Source organism: Acomys russatus, chromosome 17, assembly GCF_903995435.1.
Source record: "Acomys russatus chromosome 17, mAcoRus1.1, whole genome shotgun sequence".
NCBI classification, from domain to species: domain Eukaryota; kingdom Metazoa; phylum Chordata; class Mammalia; order Rodentia; family Muridae; genus Acomys; species Acomys russatus.
Genome location: NC_067153.1, coordinates 61,656,386 through 61,674,299, shown reverse-complemented (window position 1 = coordinate 61,674,299; position 17,914 = coordinate 61,656,386). Strand labels below are relative to the sequence as shown.

Sequence of the window (17,914 nt, the reverse complement as noted above, 5' to 3'; positions counted from 1 at the left end):
GTATGTTTGTGCGCGTGCATTGTGCATATGCACGAGTTTCATCAACTGGGTTAGGGCACAATTCTAGACCACTAGGCGCTGCCTAGTCTCGTCTGAACCCACCTAGATCCAGTGCTGGCAGCATCTTGAGTTTCGCTGTCGGTCTCCAACCATCTGGGTCCTTGTCACACGGCTCTTGAGGCTCCGGCTCCATGTCTTGGGAACTGTTCTTTTGGAACAGGAAGTTACTTAACCTGATAAAAACTTTGGATAAGTATCCAGTATCACTGTAGCCCTAACTACATCCCCTTCCTACTACATGACAGTGACCCGGACAACTGCTGACACCTGTGGTGCCGGGGAGGGGGGGGGGGGGGGGGGGGGGGTGGAGCTCAGACAAGGAGACCAGCAGCGCTGGGTGTGCTGGTAACGGGTTTATACTATTGTTTACTCTCCTGTGATTAAAGTGTTCCGCCCCTCCTCCAGTAACTATCCCTGATGCACAGGATAAAGTTGGGGTTGTTTGGAGACAGGGTCTGCAAATCTTGCTGCCTGAGCCTCCTCAGTGCTGGAGTTCTAGACATTTACCATAATTAAAAATTTCCCCCAGGGGCTAGAAAGATGGGTCGGCAGTTAAGAGCACGGGCTGCTCTTGCAGAGGACCCAGGTTTGGTTTCTAGCACCCATATAGGTGCTCAAAACTGCCCATAGCTCTTGTTCTGGGGATCTTATGACCTTTTCTGGCTCCACAGTCATCTGCATGAGTGTGCATGCATACACTCAGGCACACACATACACATAAAATAAGCCTTAAAAACAACAACAACAACAACAGGGTGGGTGCGGTGGCACGTGCCTATAGTCCAAGAACTCAGGGAGGCAGAGGCAGGCAGGTTGTTTTGAGTTCGAGGCCAGCCTGGTCTACAAAGCGAGTCCAGGGCAGCCAAGGCTACACAGAGAGACCCTGTGGAAGAACAGCAACAACAAAAACCCCAAAGCCCAGTATTTCTAATTCAGAACGCTCTTGGACATCCAGAATTTTCTTCTATGCATGGTAAGAGTCCAACAGAATAGCTACGTCTTTGCGCTTTATGTTTTAAGGAAAAGTAGACATACTTAATTGGTATGCTGGCTAATTTTATGTCAATTTGGAAGATGGAACATCAGTTGAGAAAATCCCCCAATTGGATTAGTCAGTGGACAAGCCTACAGAACATTTTCTTGTTTGACTGATGTGGAGAGCCCCGGCCATCATGGTGGCACCATTCTCGGCCTGGTGGTCCTAGGTTCTATAAGAAAGCAGGCTGAGACACTGAACCTACTCTGCTCTGGGGCAGTCTTTAGGAGTCAGCACCATGGCTGAAGACATCGAGACTAAAATTAAGAACTACAAAACTGCCCCTTAGCTGCTTCCTGAACCAGACCAGGAACTGCGGGCAAAACTACCTGGACTTCCACCCTGTGAGAAGGCGATGACCACGCAGGGGGCGATGTCTCTGCGTGTGAGTGGTGCTGGACAAGTCCCTCTGCCCTGTGTCATGGATCTCAGCCTGGGATGACCGCAGAGCAGAAGGCACGTTTCCTGGGAAGATGTGACCTGGCTCCACCCACCTCTCCTGTTCTCCATCCTTCTCCCCAAACAGTAAAGGGGGACCTGGGTACAGGATGGTCCCGACCCTGGGGCCCCAAATCATGCTAATACTAATAATCATTCACTGGGAAAAGGTTAAAAAATATTTAAAAAGCAAGCTGAACAAGCCATGGGGAGCAAGCCAGTAAGCAGCACCCTCCATGGCCTCTGCATCAGCTCCTGCCTCCGGGTTCCTGCTGTTTGAATTCCTGTCCTGACTTCCTTCTATAATAGACAGCAATGTGGAAGTGTAAGCCGAATAAACCCTTTCCTCCCCAAGTTGCTTTTGGTCATGGTGTTTTGTCACAGCAGTTGTGGCCCTGAGACAAATGGTCACGGGCATCTGCTCTCATCTTACGACAAGAGCTTGCCACTTAACATTTGAACATGTCATAAATGGGTCTGCCATGTTTTCTTAGTTCTCTTTTGTCTTTTAACCCATGGAGAAACTTGTCCTAATCCAGATTTTTCTCATGTGGTAACAAATATATATATTTTTTCTTCCAGAATAATTTTCTGCCTAGTGATTGTTTACGCAGCTATTTCTGGCAGCTCTGTGTACATGGAGGTGCTAGGATGGTGGTACAGAAGGCTAACAGCTGTGTGTGATGACTTAACGCCGCCAACCTGAGCGGCAGGAGCCAGTCTGAGCACCACAGAGACTGTCATAGGAAAAGGCAATGAAGTGGGAGCATGTGCTGCTCTTCCAGAGGTGCTCCCAAACATCTGTAATTCCAGCTCCAGTGGTATTTGACACTTATGTGCATATGCACATATGTATACACCCACATACACAATTAAAAATAATAAGCTTAACAAGAACAAAATGACAGTGCTTGGCCTGTGATGCACACCTTGGTGTCAGCAATCTGGACCCAGGGCAGGTAGGCTCAGACCCTAGCCTTTTTTTTTAAATAGCAAGAAAAAGATATGGAAAGAATTGTTCTGGGCTGAGAAGATGGCCAGTGGGTAACAGCACCTGCTGCCAATCCTCATGCGTGTGATCTCTGGGAACCACGTGGCAGAAGAGAACCGACTCCTGCCAGACGGCTTCAGATTTCCACACACAGATATTCTGAGACTCAGTGCAGGAGGTGCAGGGGCACTATGCTTCCTGAGATGCTGGGTATAGGGAAGGAAGTTCTAAGCAGTTGTTCTGTCAGAGCTACTCCGGGGACCAGCACAGCCCTGAGTTCCTCAACTGGCCATGTTGACTACCAATGTAGATTACAAGCGACAGTGCTTTTGAAAGTCAAGGAGACATAAATTTTAGCTTTAGGAAATTGGATAATTGCAGTCTGGGCTGACTGGTGCGGAAGATGCAACCAAGTGGTCCAACAATTTAAAAAGCAGTAGCTAATATATAGCTCTTACCAGGTGCTAATCCCGTGCTGAAGATGAAGCAGGATCTGGTGCTTTTACTGCTTAGAAAGGAGTTTCTCTCATCCAGCAATGAATGAACGCCAGACCGCTTCTGAAGTCAGGTGTGGTGGCACACACTTTGAAGCCCAGCATTCAGGAGGCAGAAGTTGGCAAAGCCATATCATCTAGGGCCACATAGTCAGGCTGTCTGCAGCTGATAGACACAATTTATTTTTATGTATATTTTAACTGTTCTTAATTTGGGCTGGGTGTGGTGTGCCTTTGAAGGATGTATTTTGTCCCTGTCCCTTAGTTCTTGTTTTCTAGCCCCTGAGATACGAGAATCTTTGCTGTACCCCGTGTCCCCGTCCGTGACAGCTGCTAACAGCAGAGCCGGGCACAGTGGACACAACAGGAGCTTGTGCGAACTGTCTTTGCTCCTGACTGTGCCTCCCCCCTGCTGGATTCTGTTAGAGCTGTTTACTTGTTTACTATATGTACAAGCTGTGTGCAGCATCATGCACGTTTCCTCGGAGATGTGCTGGGCAGATAATCTGAGATAGTTTCTTTGATTTTCTTAAGTATGGTATTTTGCCTGCGTGCATGTCTGTGCACCATGTGTGTGCCTGGTGCCACAAGGTGTCAGATCCTCTGGAGCTAGAGAGGCAGTGTGAGCCTCCACGTGGGTGCTGGACGTCACACCCAGGGCTCGTACCTGCTGAGCCATCAGTCCTGCCCAAAGACCACTTCAGTGCAACGTCTTTGTTTTTGTTGTTTTTTCGAGATAGTTTCCCTGTGTAGCTTTGGCTGTCTTGGACTCAGTTTGTAGACCAGGCTGGCCTTGAACTCAGAGATCCACCTGCCTCTGCCTCCCGAGTGCTGGGATTAAAGGCGTGCGCCACCACCTCAGGCTTGAGTGCAACTTCTGACTGGTTTTTGGTTTTCCCGAGCCAGTGTTTCTTTGTGTAGGCCTGGCTATCCTGAACTCACTCTATACACCAGGGCTGGCCTCAAACTTAGAGATCTGCCAGCCTTTGCCTCCTAAGTGCTGAGAATAAAGGAGTGCGCCACTGCTACCACCACCACTACTCCCAGGTTCAGTGCAACTTACTTGCAGATGAAGAGGACCAGCTGGTGTTTCTCAGACTGCACAGGAAACACAAGACAAGTTATCAAATTCACATGACATAAGGCTTTAAAACTCTTCAGCTCAGGCACTCAAACTTCTTTGCTTTTTCCTTCACTGAGTGTTTTAGAGTCTCCCCTCTATCCCCAGGACTAGTGTTCTTTCAGGACCTCTACTTGAACTGGGGGTTCTCTGCAATCAGTGTCCCCCGTGTGACTAGGTTTATTTATTTGAATTTTTTGGTTGGTTTTTTTTTTTTCTTTTCCGAGACAGGGTCTCTGTGTAGCCTTGGCTGTCCTGGAGTCGCTTTGTAGACCAGGCTGGCCTTGAACTCACAGCATCTTCCTGCCTCTGCTTCCTGAGTGCTGGGATTAAAGGTGTACACCACCACACCCAGATGACTAGGCTTAGTTTTTTAGGATTTATTTATTCATGGGCTGGAGAGATGGCTCAGTGGTTAAGAGCACTGACTGTTCTTCCAAAAGACCTGAGTTCAATTCCCAGTAATCACATTGTGGCTCATAACTATCTATAATGAGGTCTTGTGCCTTCAAAGAATAAAAGATTCTGCCATTCTGAAGAGAGAAGCCGCTGGTGTTTAAACCATGACTCCTCTACCAGACAGCCCTAGTTCACCCCGGCCAACCCACTTAACCTTTAGTGTTACTGCTATGACTAAACAGTGTCACTTTTTTTTTTTCTTTTGAGACAGGGTCACATGTGGAACTTCCTATATGTAGCAAGCTGGCCCAGACCTCTCAGAGATCCCCCTATATCTGCCTCCTTCAGCACTGGAATTAAAGTCAGGTGCCACTATTTAGACGCGCACAAGTTGTACCTTGGTCCAGGACATTCTAATACATTTGCTAACTGGTTTTACCTGCTTTTCCCTGATGGGTTGGGCACTGCAATGTATAAACCCATAAACCAAACAGATATCAAATAAAAAGAAACTTTTAAAAAGAAGAAAAAGTTGTATTTTTATTTATACTTTTTGTTTTTCAAGACAGGATTTCTGTGTATCCTTGGCTATCCTGGAACTCTCTCTGTAGACCTCACTGGCCTCAAGCTCAAATCCACCTGCCTCTGCCTCCCCAGCAGTCCACCAATGCCCTAATAATTAAACATATTTAACTTTTTACCCTTTTTGTTATTGTTTTTTGAGGCAGGGTTTCTGTGTGTATCCTTGGCTATCCTAGACTGGCTTTGTAGACCAGGCTGGCTTCAAACTCAGAGATCTGCCTGTCTCTGCTGCCCTGAGTACTGGAACTAAAATCATGCACCAGTATGTCCGGCTAATTTAAAATGTTTTATTCTGTGTGCATTGGTCTGAAGGTGTCAGAACCCCTGGAACTGGAGTTACAGACAGTTGTGAGCTGCCAGGTGGGTGCTGGGAATTGAACCTGGGTCCTTTGGAAAAGCAGACAGTGCCCTTAACCACTGAGCCATCTCACCAGCCCCCTTAAAATGTTTTAAATATTTTTATGTGTATACATGTTTTGCCTGCATGTGTATCTGCACCAGGTGCATGCAGTGCCCATGATGGCCAGAAGAGGGAGTCAGCTCATTTAGAACTGGAGCACCCAGCCTGGTCAGCCAAGGCTACACAGACCCTGACACACACACACACACACACACACACACACACACACACCACACACACACACACACACACACACACACACACACACACACACACACACACACACACACACACACACACACACACACACACACACACACACTCACTCCTAAGTCAGTTCGTGCCATGCACCATGTGGATCTCCACATCACTGTTACAGACCGATGCAATCAAGGCCTGAATTCCTGACCCAGAGGTACTCAAATGGCCATGCTGGGGGAGTTCCCCATCCCTTAGATGTAGTAATCAACTAGAAATTGTCACTTGCCCAGGGAGCTTTTTTGATGGGATTTGCAAAAATGTAGGCCAGAGGCTGGAGGTCTCAGCAGTAGAGCACATGCTGACATGCACACCGCTCTGCTGAGGCCCTTCACCAAAAGACAAGCAAGTAAATGCTGGAGCAGCTTTTCTCCAAGATGCTAAGGCCTGATAGCACTGCTAAGACTGGGCCTCTTGTATCGTGGGTGGTGAGAACTAAAACCAGCAATCCAGCTGTGGTGCTGTGAAGGAGATCGGCCCCCATAGGCTTCTTGGTGGAACTGTTTGGGGAGTATTGGGGGTGTGGCCTTGCCAGAGGAGGTGTCACTGTGGGTGGTCTTTGAGGTTTCAAAAACCCAGTCATTCCCAGCTAGCTCTCTGGCTTGTGCCTGTGGATCAGATGCAAGCTCTCAGCTACTGCTCCAGCGCCATGTGAGCAGGCCTGCTGCCATGTTCCCCTCCATGACAGTCATGGACTCACCCTCTCAAATTGTGAGCCCCAATAAATTCTTGTTGCCTTGGTCATGGTGTCTTTACAGCATAAGGAACGATACTGCCAGGTTGTGATGGTGCACACTTTTGATCCCAGCACTTAGGAGGAAGAGGCAGGAGGATCTGTGAGTTCAAGCTAGCCTAGTCTATGTAAGAGTCCCAGGACAGCTAGGGCTAAAGAGACATTATCTCAATCAAATAAACAAACAAAAGCAAGACATGTGACTAAAGTAACTGATCAGCAGGCCACTAGAAACCTGGTACTCAAGGCTCCACCTCTGTAACCCAAACACTGAGTACACAAACACACTAAGACACAAACAAGGCAAAATATTTAATCTCTGTGATAACCCTCAGCCTCACGTTCCCATTTGTTTGATGGCCTCCGCAAACTGTCAACACGGCACAGAAACCATGGCACTTTAGCCCTGCGGGCTTGAAAGCCATCGTGGCCTAGTTCTTGCCAAGGATGACATGCAGGGGAGGTCTTCCCCATCTCATGCCTCAAGCCTCGCTGCTCAGAAGGAAAAGCTGGGCTCTACAGGGCCCCTGAGGTCTTCTGCTCTTCTGCAGCCTGGCGCCTGGCACTGCGCAGCTGCAAGTACCGGTAGGCTCGCACGCTGCAGAGGTAACCGCCGTACACAGTGAGGAGCATCATGGAAGCAGAGAAGGTCTTGTAGCCAACATCGGCTAGCTGCTTGGCAGTGGGCATGTCTTCCCCTACAAAGACAGACGGGAGTTGGTCTTCAGGACAGGCCTCATCTCCCTATTAGAGCCTTGTCTTCTCCATCCTCACTTTGTTGATGCACCCTGAGCTGATGACCCCACGTGTGGCTGCTCTTACAAGGGTAAAGGACGGCAGTCTGTCTCGGAGCGCTAACTCCAAAAGTCTGTGCCTCAGGTACGCGGAAGGCTGCAAACAGGTGCATCTGAGTGCAGCCATAGCTAACACTCGGCCCTCCTTGTTTATGCTTAGTGACTAGACCCAGTCTGTACTGGGAATCAAACCCAGGTCCTCTGGAAGAAGGACAAGAGCTGTCAGCCGCCGAGCCACCTCTCCAGCCTCAGAACCATATTTCAATTACACCACTAATTATGGTAGTCAAACTCTACCCTCGTATTAGGCCCCGAAGGTAGACTTGAGGATGTGGGGGAGGGTGGGTCCTCCCTGCTGAGCGCTGGAGTCACAGGTGGAGTCACTTCACCCTGCTGAAATGCTAGTTTCATCTTGTTTGCTGATAAAGAAAGTCTGAGTATGATTTACGATGGGGTGTTGCTCGGTTGGTGGAGTACTGTCTAGCAGGCACAAAGCCAGAGGTTCAGTCCCCAGCACCCCACTAGGTGGAGCACGTGGTATGTGCCAGAAACCCCAGGAAGTAGAAGCAGGAGGATCCTAAATTCAAAATCATCCTTAGCTCCTTAGTGAATCCCAGGCCAGTATGGGCTACATCGGATAAGTAGGGGTGGGGGTGGAAGAGGGGGTGGGGGGCGGAATGATAGAAACAGAAGCAAATCCAGGATAGCCTCAAAAATAAAACCTGAAGTTAGAAGCGATGGGTAACTCTGGAGAAAATGTCAGAACATTTCCATCTGATTGGCATCCCTTACAAATGCTGCTAGGAAATGTAGGAATGGAATTGTAGGTTTCAGAAAAATATGGGGGAAATGATGGCAAATGCCATCAGGGGTGCAGTTTGCAAGGGTTATGTGACAGTGGGAGACGCTCAAGGCCATAGTTCCGGACAGTTCAGAGCCCAGCACGGTAGACCGCTCGCTCTAGTCGCGGGTGCGATCCGGAACACTGCCCAATAAATCACACACACACACAAATCGCAGCCAAAAACACCTCCCGAGCTCAGCTTCCGTCACTTAGCCCTCTTGGGAGATACTTCTGACTGACGGAGCCGATAAAGGTTAAGCTATGAACCCCACATTCTGTTAGATCAGCAGAGGGTGGCGAAGACCGCAGAGAGGCGGCTGGGAGGGGCCGTGAGGAGCTGGCGGAAGGCTGTGGGGTTGGGCTGCAGTCAGGCCGCAGTCACACCGGGAAGGCGGCAGGGCCACCGGGCCAGGCAGGACTGGCGCCGCCGACGCGGAGCCGCCCGCTCTCAAGGGCACGCAGGCCGAAGACGCGGGGCGGGGAGAGCGGGAGGGCCCGGCCCGCGGCCTACCTGGATGCTGCAGCTCGGCCGGCCACCGCGAATCCTACCGTCCGCTGCTCGCAGTCCAGTCGCGCAGCCGAAGCAGGGAGACGCAGAACCCAAGGCCGAGCACCCCGGTCTCCGCTGCGCAGCCCCACTCCTGACCCGCCACCCTGCGGAGAACCCGCCCACCAGGGCGAGATCCGGCTCCGAACTTCCGGCTCCGCCTCCCTCTTTCGCACGCGCAGACCAGTCTTCCTCCCTAAAAGGCCCATTGAATTCTGGGGGTTGTAGTTTCTGCTCCGCCGAGAGCGCTCCTTGGAAAAACCGGAAAAACTTTAGCTCAGAACAGCCAATCCCCAAGTCTATCGTGCCTTGACGAAACTGTAGCTAGGTAGATTCTCTCGGAATCCTCCAGAGATGGACCGCGCGCCCCCTAGCGCCTGGATCGGCTCTTTCCTAGGTGATTCAGGGGGTGGCGGAGCTCAGGTAGGGACTGGACCTGCGCTATGGGGTGGCTCGCTAACGTTTCTGCCTCTTGCGCGACATCCTCCTATGCAGGTGGCGTGACAGAACCCCTAAGAAGCTCTGGGAAGACTGGGTGACAGCTTGAGTGGAGGAGGGGATACGAGGCGTAAGCGGGGAGAGCGAGAGACAGGAGGGGGCGGTGGACGCTGAGAGTGGCTGCTATTAAAGATTTTCCCCCACTTGTCGTCTTACATTGAGTCAAACATGCATACAGTGACGCATGATTCCACACACTGCCACATAAACTCCCCCAACTCTTGCAGTTTCTGGAAAAACCACACTTTATTGGGTAGACAAGTGGCCGGACAGAAGAGCTCAGATTCAGTTGATTGACTGAACATAGGTAAAGGTGTTGCAATCTGCCTGCATCCCACCTCGTGCGAGGCAGCTCTGAATTGAGTCAGTGCGTGGGAGTGTTCCAGCCAGGATGGCTGACAGAGCTCCCCCTCTTCACCTTACACAACAGCTCTGACCTGCTCTGATAGGACCGAATTCCTAAAGGCTAGGAGCAGAGAGGGGCCTGGCACCTTCGTGTGTTCGTTTAACACCAAGCTGCCCAGAGCCACAGTGTGCCAATTGCTGCCACACGCGAAATGGAGACCCCTAGTGGAGGGAGCAACCTCTCCGCTCTCAGGGCCTATTTATAGCTAGGGCTCCAAGCTGCTGATCTGTGACATTCTCCTGCTGCCACCCAGCCTTGGACCAAGGCCAGGGCAAAGCATACTCCCCATCCCCCCTCGGCGCTTCCCTCACCCCAGGGCAGGCTGTATTCCGCGGGTTGGCCTTCCCTCACGTTTCCCAGCTCCTGATGTGTGGTATCTCACGAGGACCTCATTCGGAGGAGAACTGGCCCTGGACTGTCAACACCCACCAACCATTGTGGAAACCCACTGAACCTCTGAGCTACTCCTTGGCTCCAGGCCTCCAGCTGCTGGGTAGCACTCCTGGCTGGTTGAGAACAGCCGGCAGAGGTGCTGGATTGGTCAGGCAAGAGGACAGAATAGAGCCAGGAACAGGATGAAGGAGCTATGAAGCCTACGTCCTGTTAGACGGGAGGGCGGTGATGACCCCAGAGATAAGCGCCTTGTGAGGAAGACCCTGAGTAGAAAGGTATGGGCCTGGGATGCCTTTTAACAAGTGTCAGCAGCACGAGGGACTGGCTGCTGCTCCCCCCAGCCTGAGCTCCTGACAGGGGAGGCTGGACAAATAGGAAGGTCAGGGGAGCCTGGGCGATCTGAGCCCGCTGTGAAAAAGTGTAGCTCTGTCAGCAGATTAAGTTCCTGCTCCGAAAAGAGAGGGTGCTGGCAGCGGGCGCAGGCAAGGGAAGGCTTGGAAAGGTCACACAGGGTGGAGAGGCCCTGGCAAAGCTCTAGGAACCAGGAAGTCGTTTGGGAGAATGGCAGACCGGAGGAGCAACTCCTGTGCCAGAGTAGCCTGGGGGAGGGGCAGCAGCGTGAGCAGAGGCTTCTGAGAAGGCAAATGTTGCTAGGAGAAGCAGGAAGGGAGATGTTTGAGATCTTTGTATTCTGTTAACAAACAATGAGATCAGTAATGCTGCGTGGGGCCCAGCAGAGGTCGGCCAAGGGGTCTCTGGGGCCTGTGTCAGCTCAGGCGTCCAGACCCTTTCCTTGGCAGCCTTTGCTTCATCCTTCCTGTGGCTAAAGGTCTTCTTCAGTCACAATCTGTCCCATGGGGCTTGGGACAGATTCCCAGTTGTGTGTGTGTGTGAGGCAGCAATCAGCAGCCCTTGACCTGGCACCCCTCCCCCCATTTCCCCGAACCCCTCCCCGGGGGGCAGCTTGGTTCTACACCTGCCCAGAGGACACTGAGGAAGCCTGGATTCTGCAAGAGGCTGCAGGCTCCGCAGCAAGTCCCGCCTCTCCGGGTGTGTAGCTGAGCCCCACAGCCTCACGTCGGTCCTCAGGGTCCTTCAGGCAGGACTCTGCTGGATGGGGGGAGTCCCGGAGATCATCCTGATGACAGCTATCACACGCTTCTGCTTGTCTCCGTTGGAACAAAGGAGCAGCCTGTCCTGGGCCTGCCCTGGCCCCGCTCACATGTGCTCTGGGTGGTTCTGCAGGCAGCGGATGAACTCACCCACTGGCTGGCCTTCATAACACACTTTGTACACAGCAGTGAACAGGGGAAACCTAGAAAGGAGGGGGCTCAGCTTAGTCCCTTCTCTCAGTCCACCCCCCAGCACCCAGTCCAGGCTGGAGGGCTAACCCAACCACTTCCCCAGCCTCCTGCCTTGGGCCGTCAGGCAGGCTCCAGCTCAGTTGCCACCTGCCAGGAAGCTGAGTTGCCAGGATTTGGGGTCAGGTTGCTCCCTACCCTGACCCTGACCATTCCGCACTTGCTAGTCTGAGTGCCAGGCTTTAACGGTGCTTTGTTTGCTGACTTGAGTGACCCGTGTAATTCTCCAGACCTCAGTGTCATTGGTTACAAAATGGGTCCAGTATGAAAGAGTAGCAACGATGTAGTTTATGTTTTATGTGACAGTATACCAGGCCAGTCAGTTCTTGTCATCCTCGCTTGGCTATTCCCTGTACCCAAAGCCATGAGCTGTCTCTTCTGAACCCATACAGTTCCCTCTTCATCTGGGATTCGCTCTGTGCTCCCTGCAAAGGCACCCTGGAGTCCCATCTGCCTCAGCACCGGGGGACAGAAATGGTGGTTTTAGGGGAATGAACGAAGAGTCCAGGACAGTCAAATGAGCTTTCCTGTCCTAGACCTCCAACCCCTAGGGTAGTGGTTGGAAAAGGGAGGCTGTGCAGAAGGGTCCAAACGAACTGGCCAAAGACACTCGGCACCCCAGGCTCTCCAAACTCTCTTTCTGCATCACACAGGCTGTGTGGTGGGGTTCAGGAAGCCAGGAGTGGGGGGTAGCAATCAACCCCTGGCTCCCTCTCCCAGGGGCTATGGCAACCACTCACTTGTCCACAAGGCCCTTGTGTTGCAGGATGCTGTGTAGCTCACGGGCTGTCTGGGGCCCCTGCAGCTTCTGTCCGTTCAGCATCTCTTTCTCCAGCTGCTCAATGGACTGTGAAAAACATGCCATGTGGATAGAATGGGGGCGGGCTGTGTGAGCAAGAAAGCTTGGGGATCTTGTCGGCACCACCCCGTTCCAAACACTCTCTCCTTCCTCGGGGATAAACCCAGCGCTTTCAAGCAGGCCCTGCAGGCAAGAGCTCTACCTCGGGACCCATTCCGGTCCATGTCCCGTTTTTGCTTGTCCCTGCTGTTGAGACTGAGTTCTGGCTGCAGAGCTCAGTCTGGCCTTGTATGCATCATTCTCCTGCCTCAGCTCCCATGTGCGCCCCTCAGCCTAACACACACACACACACACACACACACACACACACACACACACACACACACACACACGCACGCACGCACACACATACAATTTGACCTACCCCAACTTGACACCTGCCTGCCTACCTTCCCAGTGCGAACAAAGGCCTCTGCCACTTTGCGGTTCCGCCCTCCATAGCAGGTAGTGATGAGGTCGGCCACCCCGCAGCTCTCCAGGAAGGTGGCAGAGGACACCGAGCCGCTGCAGAAGAGCTTGGCGAAGGCGATCATCTCCATGAGCCCCAGACGGATCACAGCTGCCTTTGTGTTGTCACCGAAGCCAAGTCCATCACAGAAGCCAGCCCCCACGGCCACTATATTCTTTGAGTAGAGGGCATGGGTGAGGAGTTTCCTTCTGCACCTCTCTTGTGCTGCCCATGCCAGCATGAAACACCCACAAATGCAGCATGATGTGGCCTCCTACACTATGTCTCTGCTTCCTGCCTTCCCCCGCATTCGTGTGTGTGTGTGTGTGTGTGTGTGTGTGTGTGTGTGTAGGTGTGCATATACATCCGTGTGCCTATGTGTGTAGGAGCCTAACATTGACATTGTTTTCCCCAATCACGCTCCACAATTGTTGTTGTTTTGTTGTTGCTGTCCCTGCCTCCTGAGTGCTGGGATTAAAGGCGTGCTTTATTATGGCAGACAACCATGTTTTGGGGGTTTGGTTGGTTGGTTGGTTGGTTTCTCTGTGTAGCCCTGGCTGTCCTGAAACTCTCTTTTTGGACCAGGCTGTCCTCGAACTCACAGGGATCCACCTGCCTCTGCCTCCCCAGTGCTGGGATCACAAGTGTGCCCGGCTCAGACGTCCTGGTTTCTGAGAAGGCATTTCTCAGTGAACCTGGAACTTACTGGCTGAGCTGACTGTTCAGCAGACCCCAGGAACGTCCTGCCTCTGTTTCCTCACTGTTGGGGTCACTAGTGTACCCCTGAGCCTAGCTCTTTAACATGGGTTCTGTGGGATGGAGCTCAAACTCTCATGCTTATATGGCAGGCACTTTACCAATAGGTCCATCTCCCCAGCCCTGTGTGCCTGCCACTCCTTCCTTCCTTCCTTTCTCTCATCAGGCTGGCCTTGAACTCAAGAGATCTGCCTAAATCTGCCTACCGAGTGCTGGGATTAAAGGTGTGAGCCACTCCCGCCCAGCACCTTTTCTTACTTCCTGTCTCCTATTTATCCTTGACATTCCCTGTGAAAACCACTCTTTTCTTCTTCTTCTTCTTCTTCTTCTTCTTCTTCTTCTTCTTCTTCTTCTTCTTCTTCTTCTTCTTCTTCTTCTTCTTCTTCTTCCTTCTTCTTCTTCTTCTCTTTAGACAGTGTCTCATCTCACTTTGTACCCCTGACTGTCCTCAAACTTACAGAAAATTGCCTGTCTCTCCCAAGCGCTGAGATTAAATGTGGCTGCCACTGTATTTCGAGCCATCAATTCTTTTGGGTACCCTGAACATCTTGTCTCCCAGTAACCTGGATATCTTTTTTTGTTTGTTTTTTTGTTTTGTTTTGTTTTTCGAGACAGGGCTTCTCTTTGTAGCCTTGGCTGTCCTGGACTCACTTTGTAGACCAGGCTGGCCTCGAACTCACAGAGATCTGCCAGCCTCTGCCTCCTGAGTGCTGGGATTAAAGGTGTGTGCCACCATGCCTGGCTAACCTGGACATCTCTTTACTTGGGTCCATCACATGGACCCAGGCCTGGTCTTTCTCAAAGGAGGTCTGAGGGAGCAGAAGAAGGTCCTATTGCTGACCGGTTAGCAGTCAGTGGGCCTGGGGGCCCTGGTCGTGCTTCAGTGGGTCTTTTGTATGTGAGGGAAGAGGAGGTGAGGCGATGGAGATTTTGCCAAGTGCGAGCGTTGGGTCCGGCAACCCTGAAGAGCTAAGCTGGGCCCTCTGGGGCTCCCCACTCCAGAGTTGCTTCCATGCAGCTCTCACCTTCAAAGCCCCACAGATCTCCACTGTGTCCACCTCCGGTACCACAGTGATGCGGAAGTTGGGCGTCTGCATCAGTTCCTTCAGCAGCTGTCCCTGAGCTGGGTCCTTGCAGCCTAAAGTGGAGAAGGGGCAAGGCTTTAAAGGATAGCATTTGACCTTTATCTTTAAGATGGGCTCTTGGGCTCTTCTCTGTGCTGCCCAGACTGGCCTGCAACTCCCGGGCTCAAGAAACCCACCTGTTTCAGTGTCCCGCGTAGCTGGGGCTACAGGTGCATGCTGCACAAGTGCCGTGCACACCAGCCAAAGCAAGCCTCGCAGCCCCATCCCTGGGATGTGCCACCCCTCCCTCACCTCTGACACTTCCTTCTTTCCCTGCCCTGTGGAAGGAGATAGCTAAGGGGTTAGGGAGGTAGCAAGGGCTGCGCGGTGTGTCCAGGGGCTCTCACCAATGGTTGTTTCACAGAACTTCTCCTCAGCCACCTCGCTGGCAATGTTGGCCCCCATCAGCACGCTCATGGGGATGCCAAGGCGTTCCCCAATCACTTCAGAGATGAGCTTCAGCCCATTGGGGCCCTCGTCTACCCCCTGGGCATAGGATGGAGCTTAGGCCAGCTGTCCTCTATGCCCACCCAAGGGCTGCCTCTTCCGTCCTTCCCCAGTCCCACCCAGCCCAGACTTGCTGTGGGGACAGTAGATAGCAGTGACCAACCCATCTGCCATCAAACTCCCTCCCTCACACTCTCAACCTCTCGGGAGTAGTGAACGCAGTGTACTACTTACATTCCTAAGGAACCCCCCCTCTAGACTCCCCAACCTACTTCTAGCCCAAGAACTGCTCCAAACCAAACACCTCATCACCTCCCAAGCTAGCTCACTTCATATCTCCCTCAGCTTTCACAGCCCCTAAATGTTTCTAACACATCTGCCTCCAAAGCTATCTCATCTTCCTCAAGCAACCTGGCAGCTGACTCTTTTCCCTTCCTTCCTTTCTTCCTTCCTTCCTTTCCTTCCTTCCTTCCACGCCCCCCCCCCACCCCACCCCCAGGTCTCTTTCTGGTGCTGGTGTCCGAACCCAGGACCTCACACATGCTAGGCGAAGTCCCCACCACTAAGCCACACTCCCAGCCCCAGCTGCTGTCTTGACTCTCTCCGAAGCCAATCCTGCCCACCTCTGGAGTTCTCGCCTCGTTCTGTATATCCTTGTCTGCTTACTTCTACCTACCCCAAACCCCACAACAGTAAGCGTCACCCCACCCCCACCCACACTAAGGTGTCCCTGGTACCTTAATAAGAGATATGCCGATGGTATTGGCCTTCAGGTGGCCCTTGAGCTGGTCACAGATCTTGCCAATGAACTGATGGGGCACTACAAAGATCAGGATGTCAGCATCTGCTGCAGCCTGGACCACATCGGGGACAGCCACCTGTGGGGAGACCAGATGCTCGTGTGCTTGGCAGCCCTCTCCTAGTCCCCAGGGGGACCCCACTCAGACTATCTTCTGTTGGGGGAGGGAGGGTGTTTGAGCCAGAACTGGGGAGAGCAGAACTTCTAGAACTCCCTGTCCTCAGCTGCCATGCTTCCTCCATTCCATCTCCTCTGGATCCTCGAGGCCTCCTACAGCACTCTTTGCCATGGCCACACTCTTAGCCCTTGGCTATGGATCAGTGAAGATGGCCAGAGGCAGCCTAGCTTGGCAGGAGAAAGAGGCCAAGCAAGATTTCATCACTGCTTCTTGGGGCCCTAACTTGGCAGCGAGAGCCCCGGTCTTTCTGCCTATTCGTTGCTCCCCCCTTTCTAGGTGAGGAGAGCACCATATGGATTTGACCAAAGACCAAAAGTCCAACGATCAGCCTTCAAGTCTGCTAATAACCAGTCAATGAATAACGAGAGCAGAGCTCGGGGCAGGCAGGAGAGGCTGGACCCCAGTCTAGAAGCCTGAGAACCAGCCTTTGGTTGCCACGGAGACCAACTTCCCCCTCTCCCCTCCTTTTCCCACCTAAGTGCCTCTAAGGGGTCCTACATCCAGATTCTAGAAAGAGTGCAAAGGGGTAATTCAGGAGCTTCCTGAGGGCACCCCAGGACTAGAGCACCCCACCTGAGGCACCCCCAAGCCAGCTGGCACCTAAAGTCGCCTCCTCCTCGCGGGAGGTCACATTTGAATGTCGCCTCCCTCCCTCTCTCCCCACAGAGTTGGGGCTCACCACATTGGGGGGCAGCTTGTGCCCTGGCAGGTATTTAACATTCTCATGTTGAGTGTTGATGATCTCAGTCAGCTTTCTGCCCCCAATGTCTTCCTCAAACACCCACATGGCCACCCGCGGGTCAAAGTGTGCCAGCCGGCCTGCGTTGCTACCCACGATCTTGGCAATGGCTGAACCCCTGAGAGGAAACACAAGAAAGTGGATGAGAGGGAGGAAACAGCTTCGTGGCCTCAAAAAGCTGGTTGGATTTTTTTTACTTCCTACCTCTCATGTCACCCCCCACCCACCCCCAGCCGTCTCCTATGGTAAATGTGCCTCCCACGGCTGGCAGTAGAGGGAAGCAGATTCAGTCTGAGGTAGGATGGTGAGCTAGCTGCTTTCAGGCAGGGGAGGCAGTAGAGCACTGGGCTCACCGTCCCATGGTAAACAGGTGCAGCTGCCCAGGCAGGCACACCACGGAGAGCCGGGCACAGTCTGTCCTGTGCGCCATAAGCACCAGAGTCCAGCAGGTTCCTGTGGCATTTTCTGCCCTCTGCCTGCTTCCTGCCCACCCAGCTTCCTTCTGAGGAGCCCCTCTGCCCTCCAGGGAGCCTGCTCCTCCCCCATGCCCTTCACAAAAAACCGCTCACCAGTTGCCGGAGCCGACAATGCAGACTTTCTTGCCAGCCATGGTGCCGCTTCTTGCTTCTCTGCCCCAGCGGGTGTGGGCTCCGAGTATTTAACTCCACCACACGTGGGTACAGCCAAGCTCCGCCTCTGAGGTGGCCCAGAGACCGGCGCCCAGGGACAGGGAGTCTGGCCCAGAGAAAGGGGAGTAAAGGGTAGAGACAGGTGGGGAGCAGGAAGGGAACAGAGGCCGGGCCAGCTTCTCCTCTCTGGTTTGCAGCTGACAGAGTTGGCCACTTTCTTCCCTTGGCCTCAGCTTTGTTTCCCACCTACTTCTTGCACTGGGCTCATCTTGAGGTTGGTCAAGAAACAGTCCCCACTATTCCTCAGTCTCAGGCAGGGGAATAGATTGCAACTGATGTGGTTGAGGATGGAGGAGCACGCCTTTAACTGAGCACTTGAGAAACAGAGGCAAGAGGGGTCTTATGAGTTCAGGGCTACGGGGAGACACCCTGTCTCCCCCCCCCAAAAGAAGACAAATGTGGAGAGGTCTTCCAGACGGGCGCTTGCTTATCACTCACACTAGCTTCCCCAGAGCCCAGCCGCTCCAGTGTGGTTTGCTAGCACTTATTCTCACAGGTGTAGCTCCTCCATGGGCTCCGGG

At 52.7% G+C, this 17,914-nt stretch overlaps 2 protein-coding genes and 1 pseudogene across 2 annotated transcripts; 1 reads left to right on the top strand and 2 right to left on the bottom strand.

The window, feature by feature from the left end:
- The first annotated feature begins 964 nt into the window (after positions 1-964).
- On the top strand, positions 965-1,587 carry LOC127201090 (cytochrome c oxidase subunit 6B1-like; annotated as a pseudogene).
- A 5,217-nt stretch (positions 1,588-6,804) lies between these two features.
- LOC127201660 (cytochrome c oxidase assembly protein COX14) lies at positions 6,805-8,795 on the bottom strand. Its single transcript, XM_051160342.1, has 2 exons — positions 8,661-8,795; positions 6,805-7,209 (listed from the first exon to the last, which is right to left on the bottom strand). Exon 2 carries the CDS (start codon positions 7,199-7,201, stop codon positions 7,028-7,030), a length of 174 nt encoding a protein of 57 aa, XP_051016299.1. The 5' UTR covers positions 7,202-7,209; positions 8,661-8,795; the 3' UTR covers positions 6,805-7,027.
- Positions 8,796-10,927: 2,132 nt separating this feature from the next.
- Gpd1 (glycerol-3-phosphate dehydrogenase 1) lies at positions 10,928-17,440 on the bottom strand. The gene is made up of 8 exons (XM_051160341.1): positions 17,274-17,440; positions 16,645-16,822; positions 15,726-15,866; positions 14,889-15,027; positions 14,443-14,555; positions 12,603-12,836; positions 12,095-12,201; positions 10,928-11,308 (listed from the first exon to the last, which is right to left on the bottom strand). The coding sequence occupies exons 1-8, from the start codon at positions 17,312-17,314 to the stop codon at positions 11,212-11,214; spliced, it is 1,050 nt and encodes a 349-aa protein (XP_051016298.1). The 5' UTR covers positions 17,315-17,440; the 3' UTR covers positions 10,928-11,211.
- Positions 17,441-17,914: the final 474 nt, after the last annotated feature.

Excerpts from the sequence above, each read along its gene's own strand:
- LOC127201660 (XM_051160342.1), bottom strand. The coding sequence starts at position 7,201 with ATGCCCACTGCCAAGCAGCTAGCCGATGTTGGCTACAAGACCTTCTCT.
- Gpd1 (XM_051160341.1), bottom strand. The coding sequence starts at position 17,314 with ATGGCTGGCAAGAAAGTCTGCATTGTCGGCTCCGGCAACTG. Across the intron at positions 16,823-17,273 it reads ATTGTCGGCTCCGGCAACTG|GGGTTCAGCCATTGCCAAGA; the intron begins GTGAGCGGTTTT and ends GTTTCCTCTCAG. Across the intron at positions 14,556-14,888 it reads GTTCTGTGAAACAACCATTG|GCTGCAAGGACCCAGCTCAG; the intron begins GTGAGAGCCCCT and ends TCTCCACTTTAG.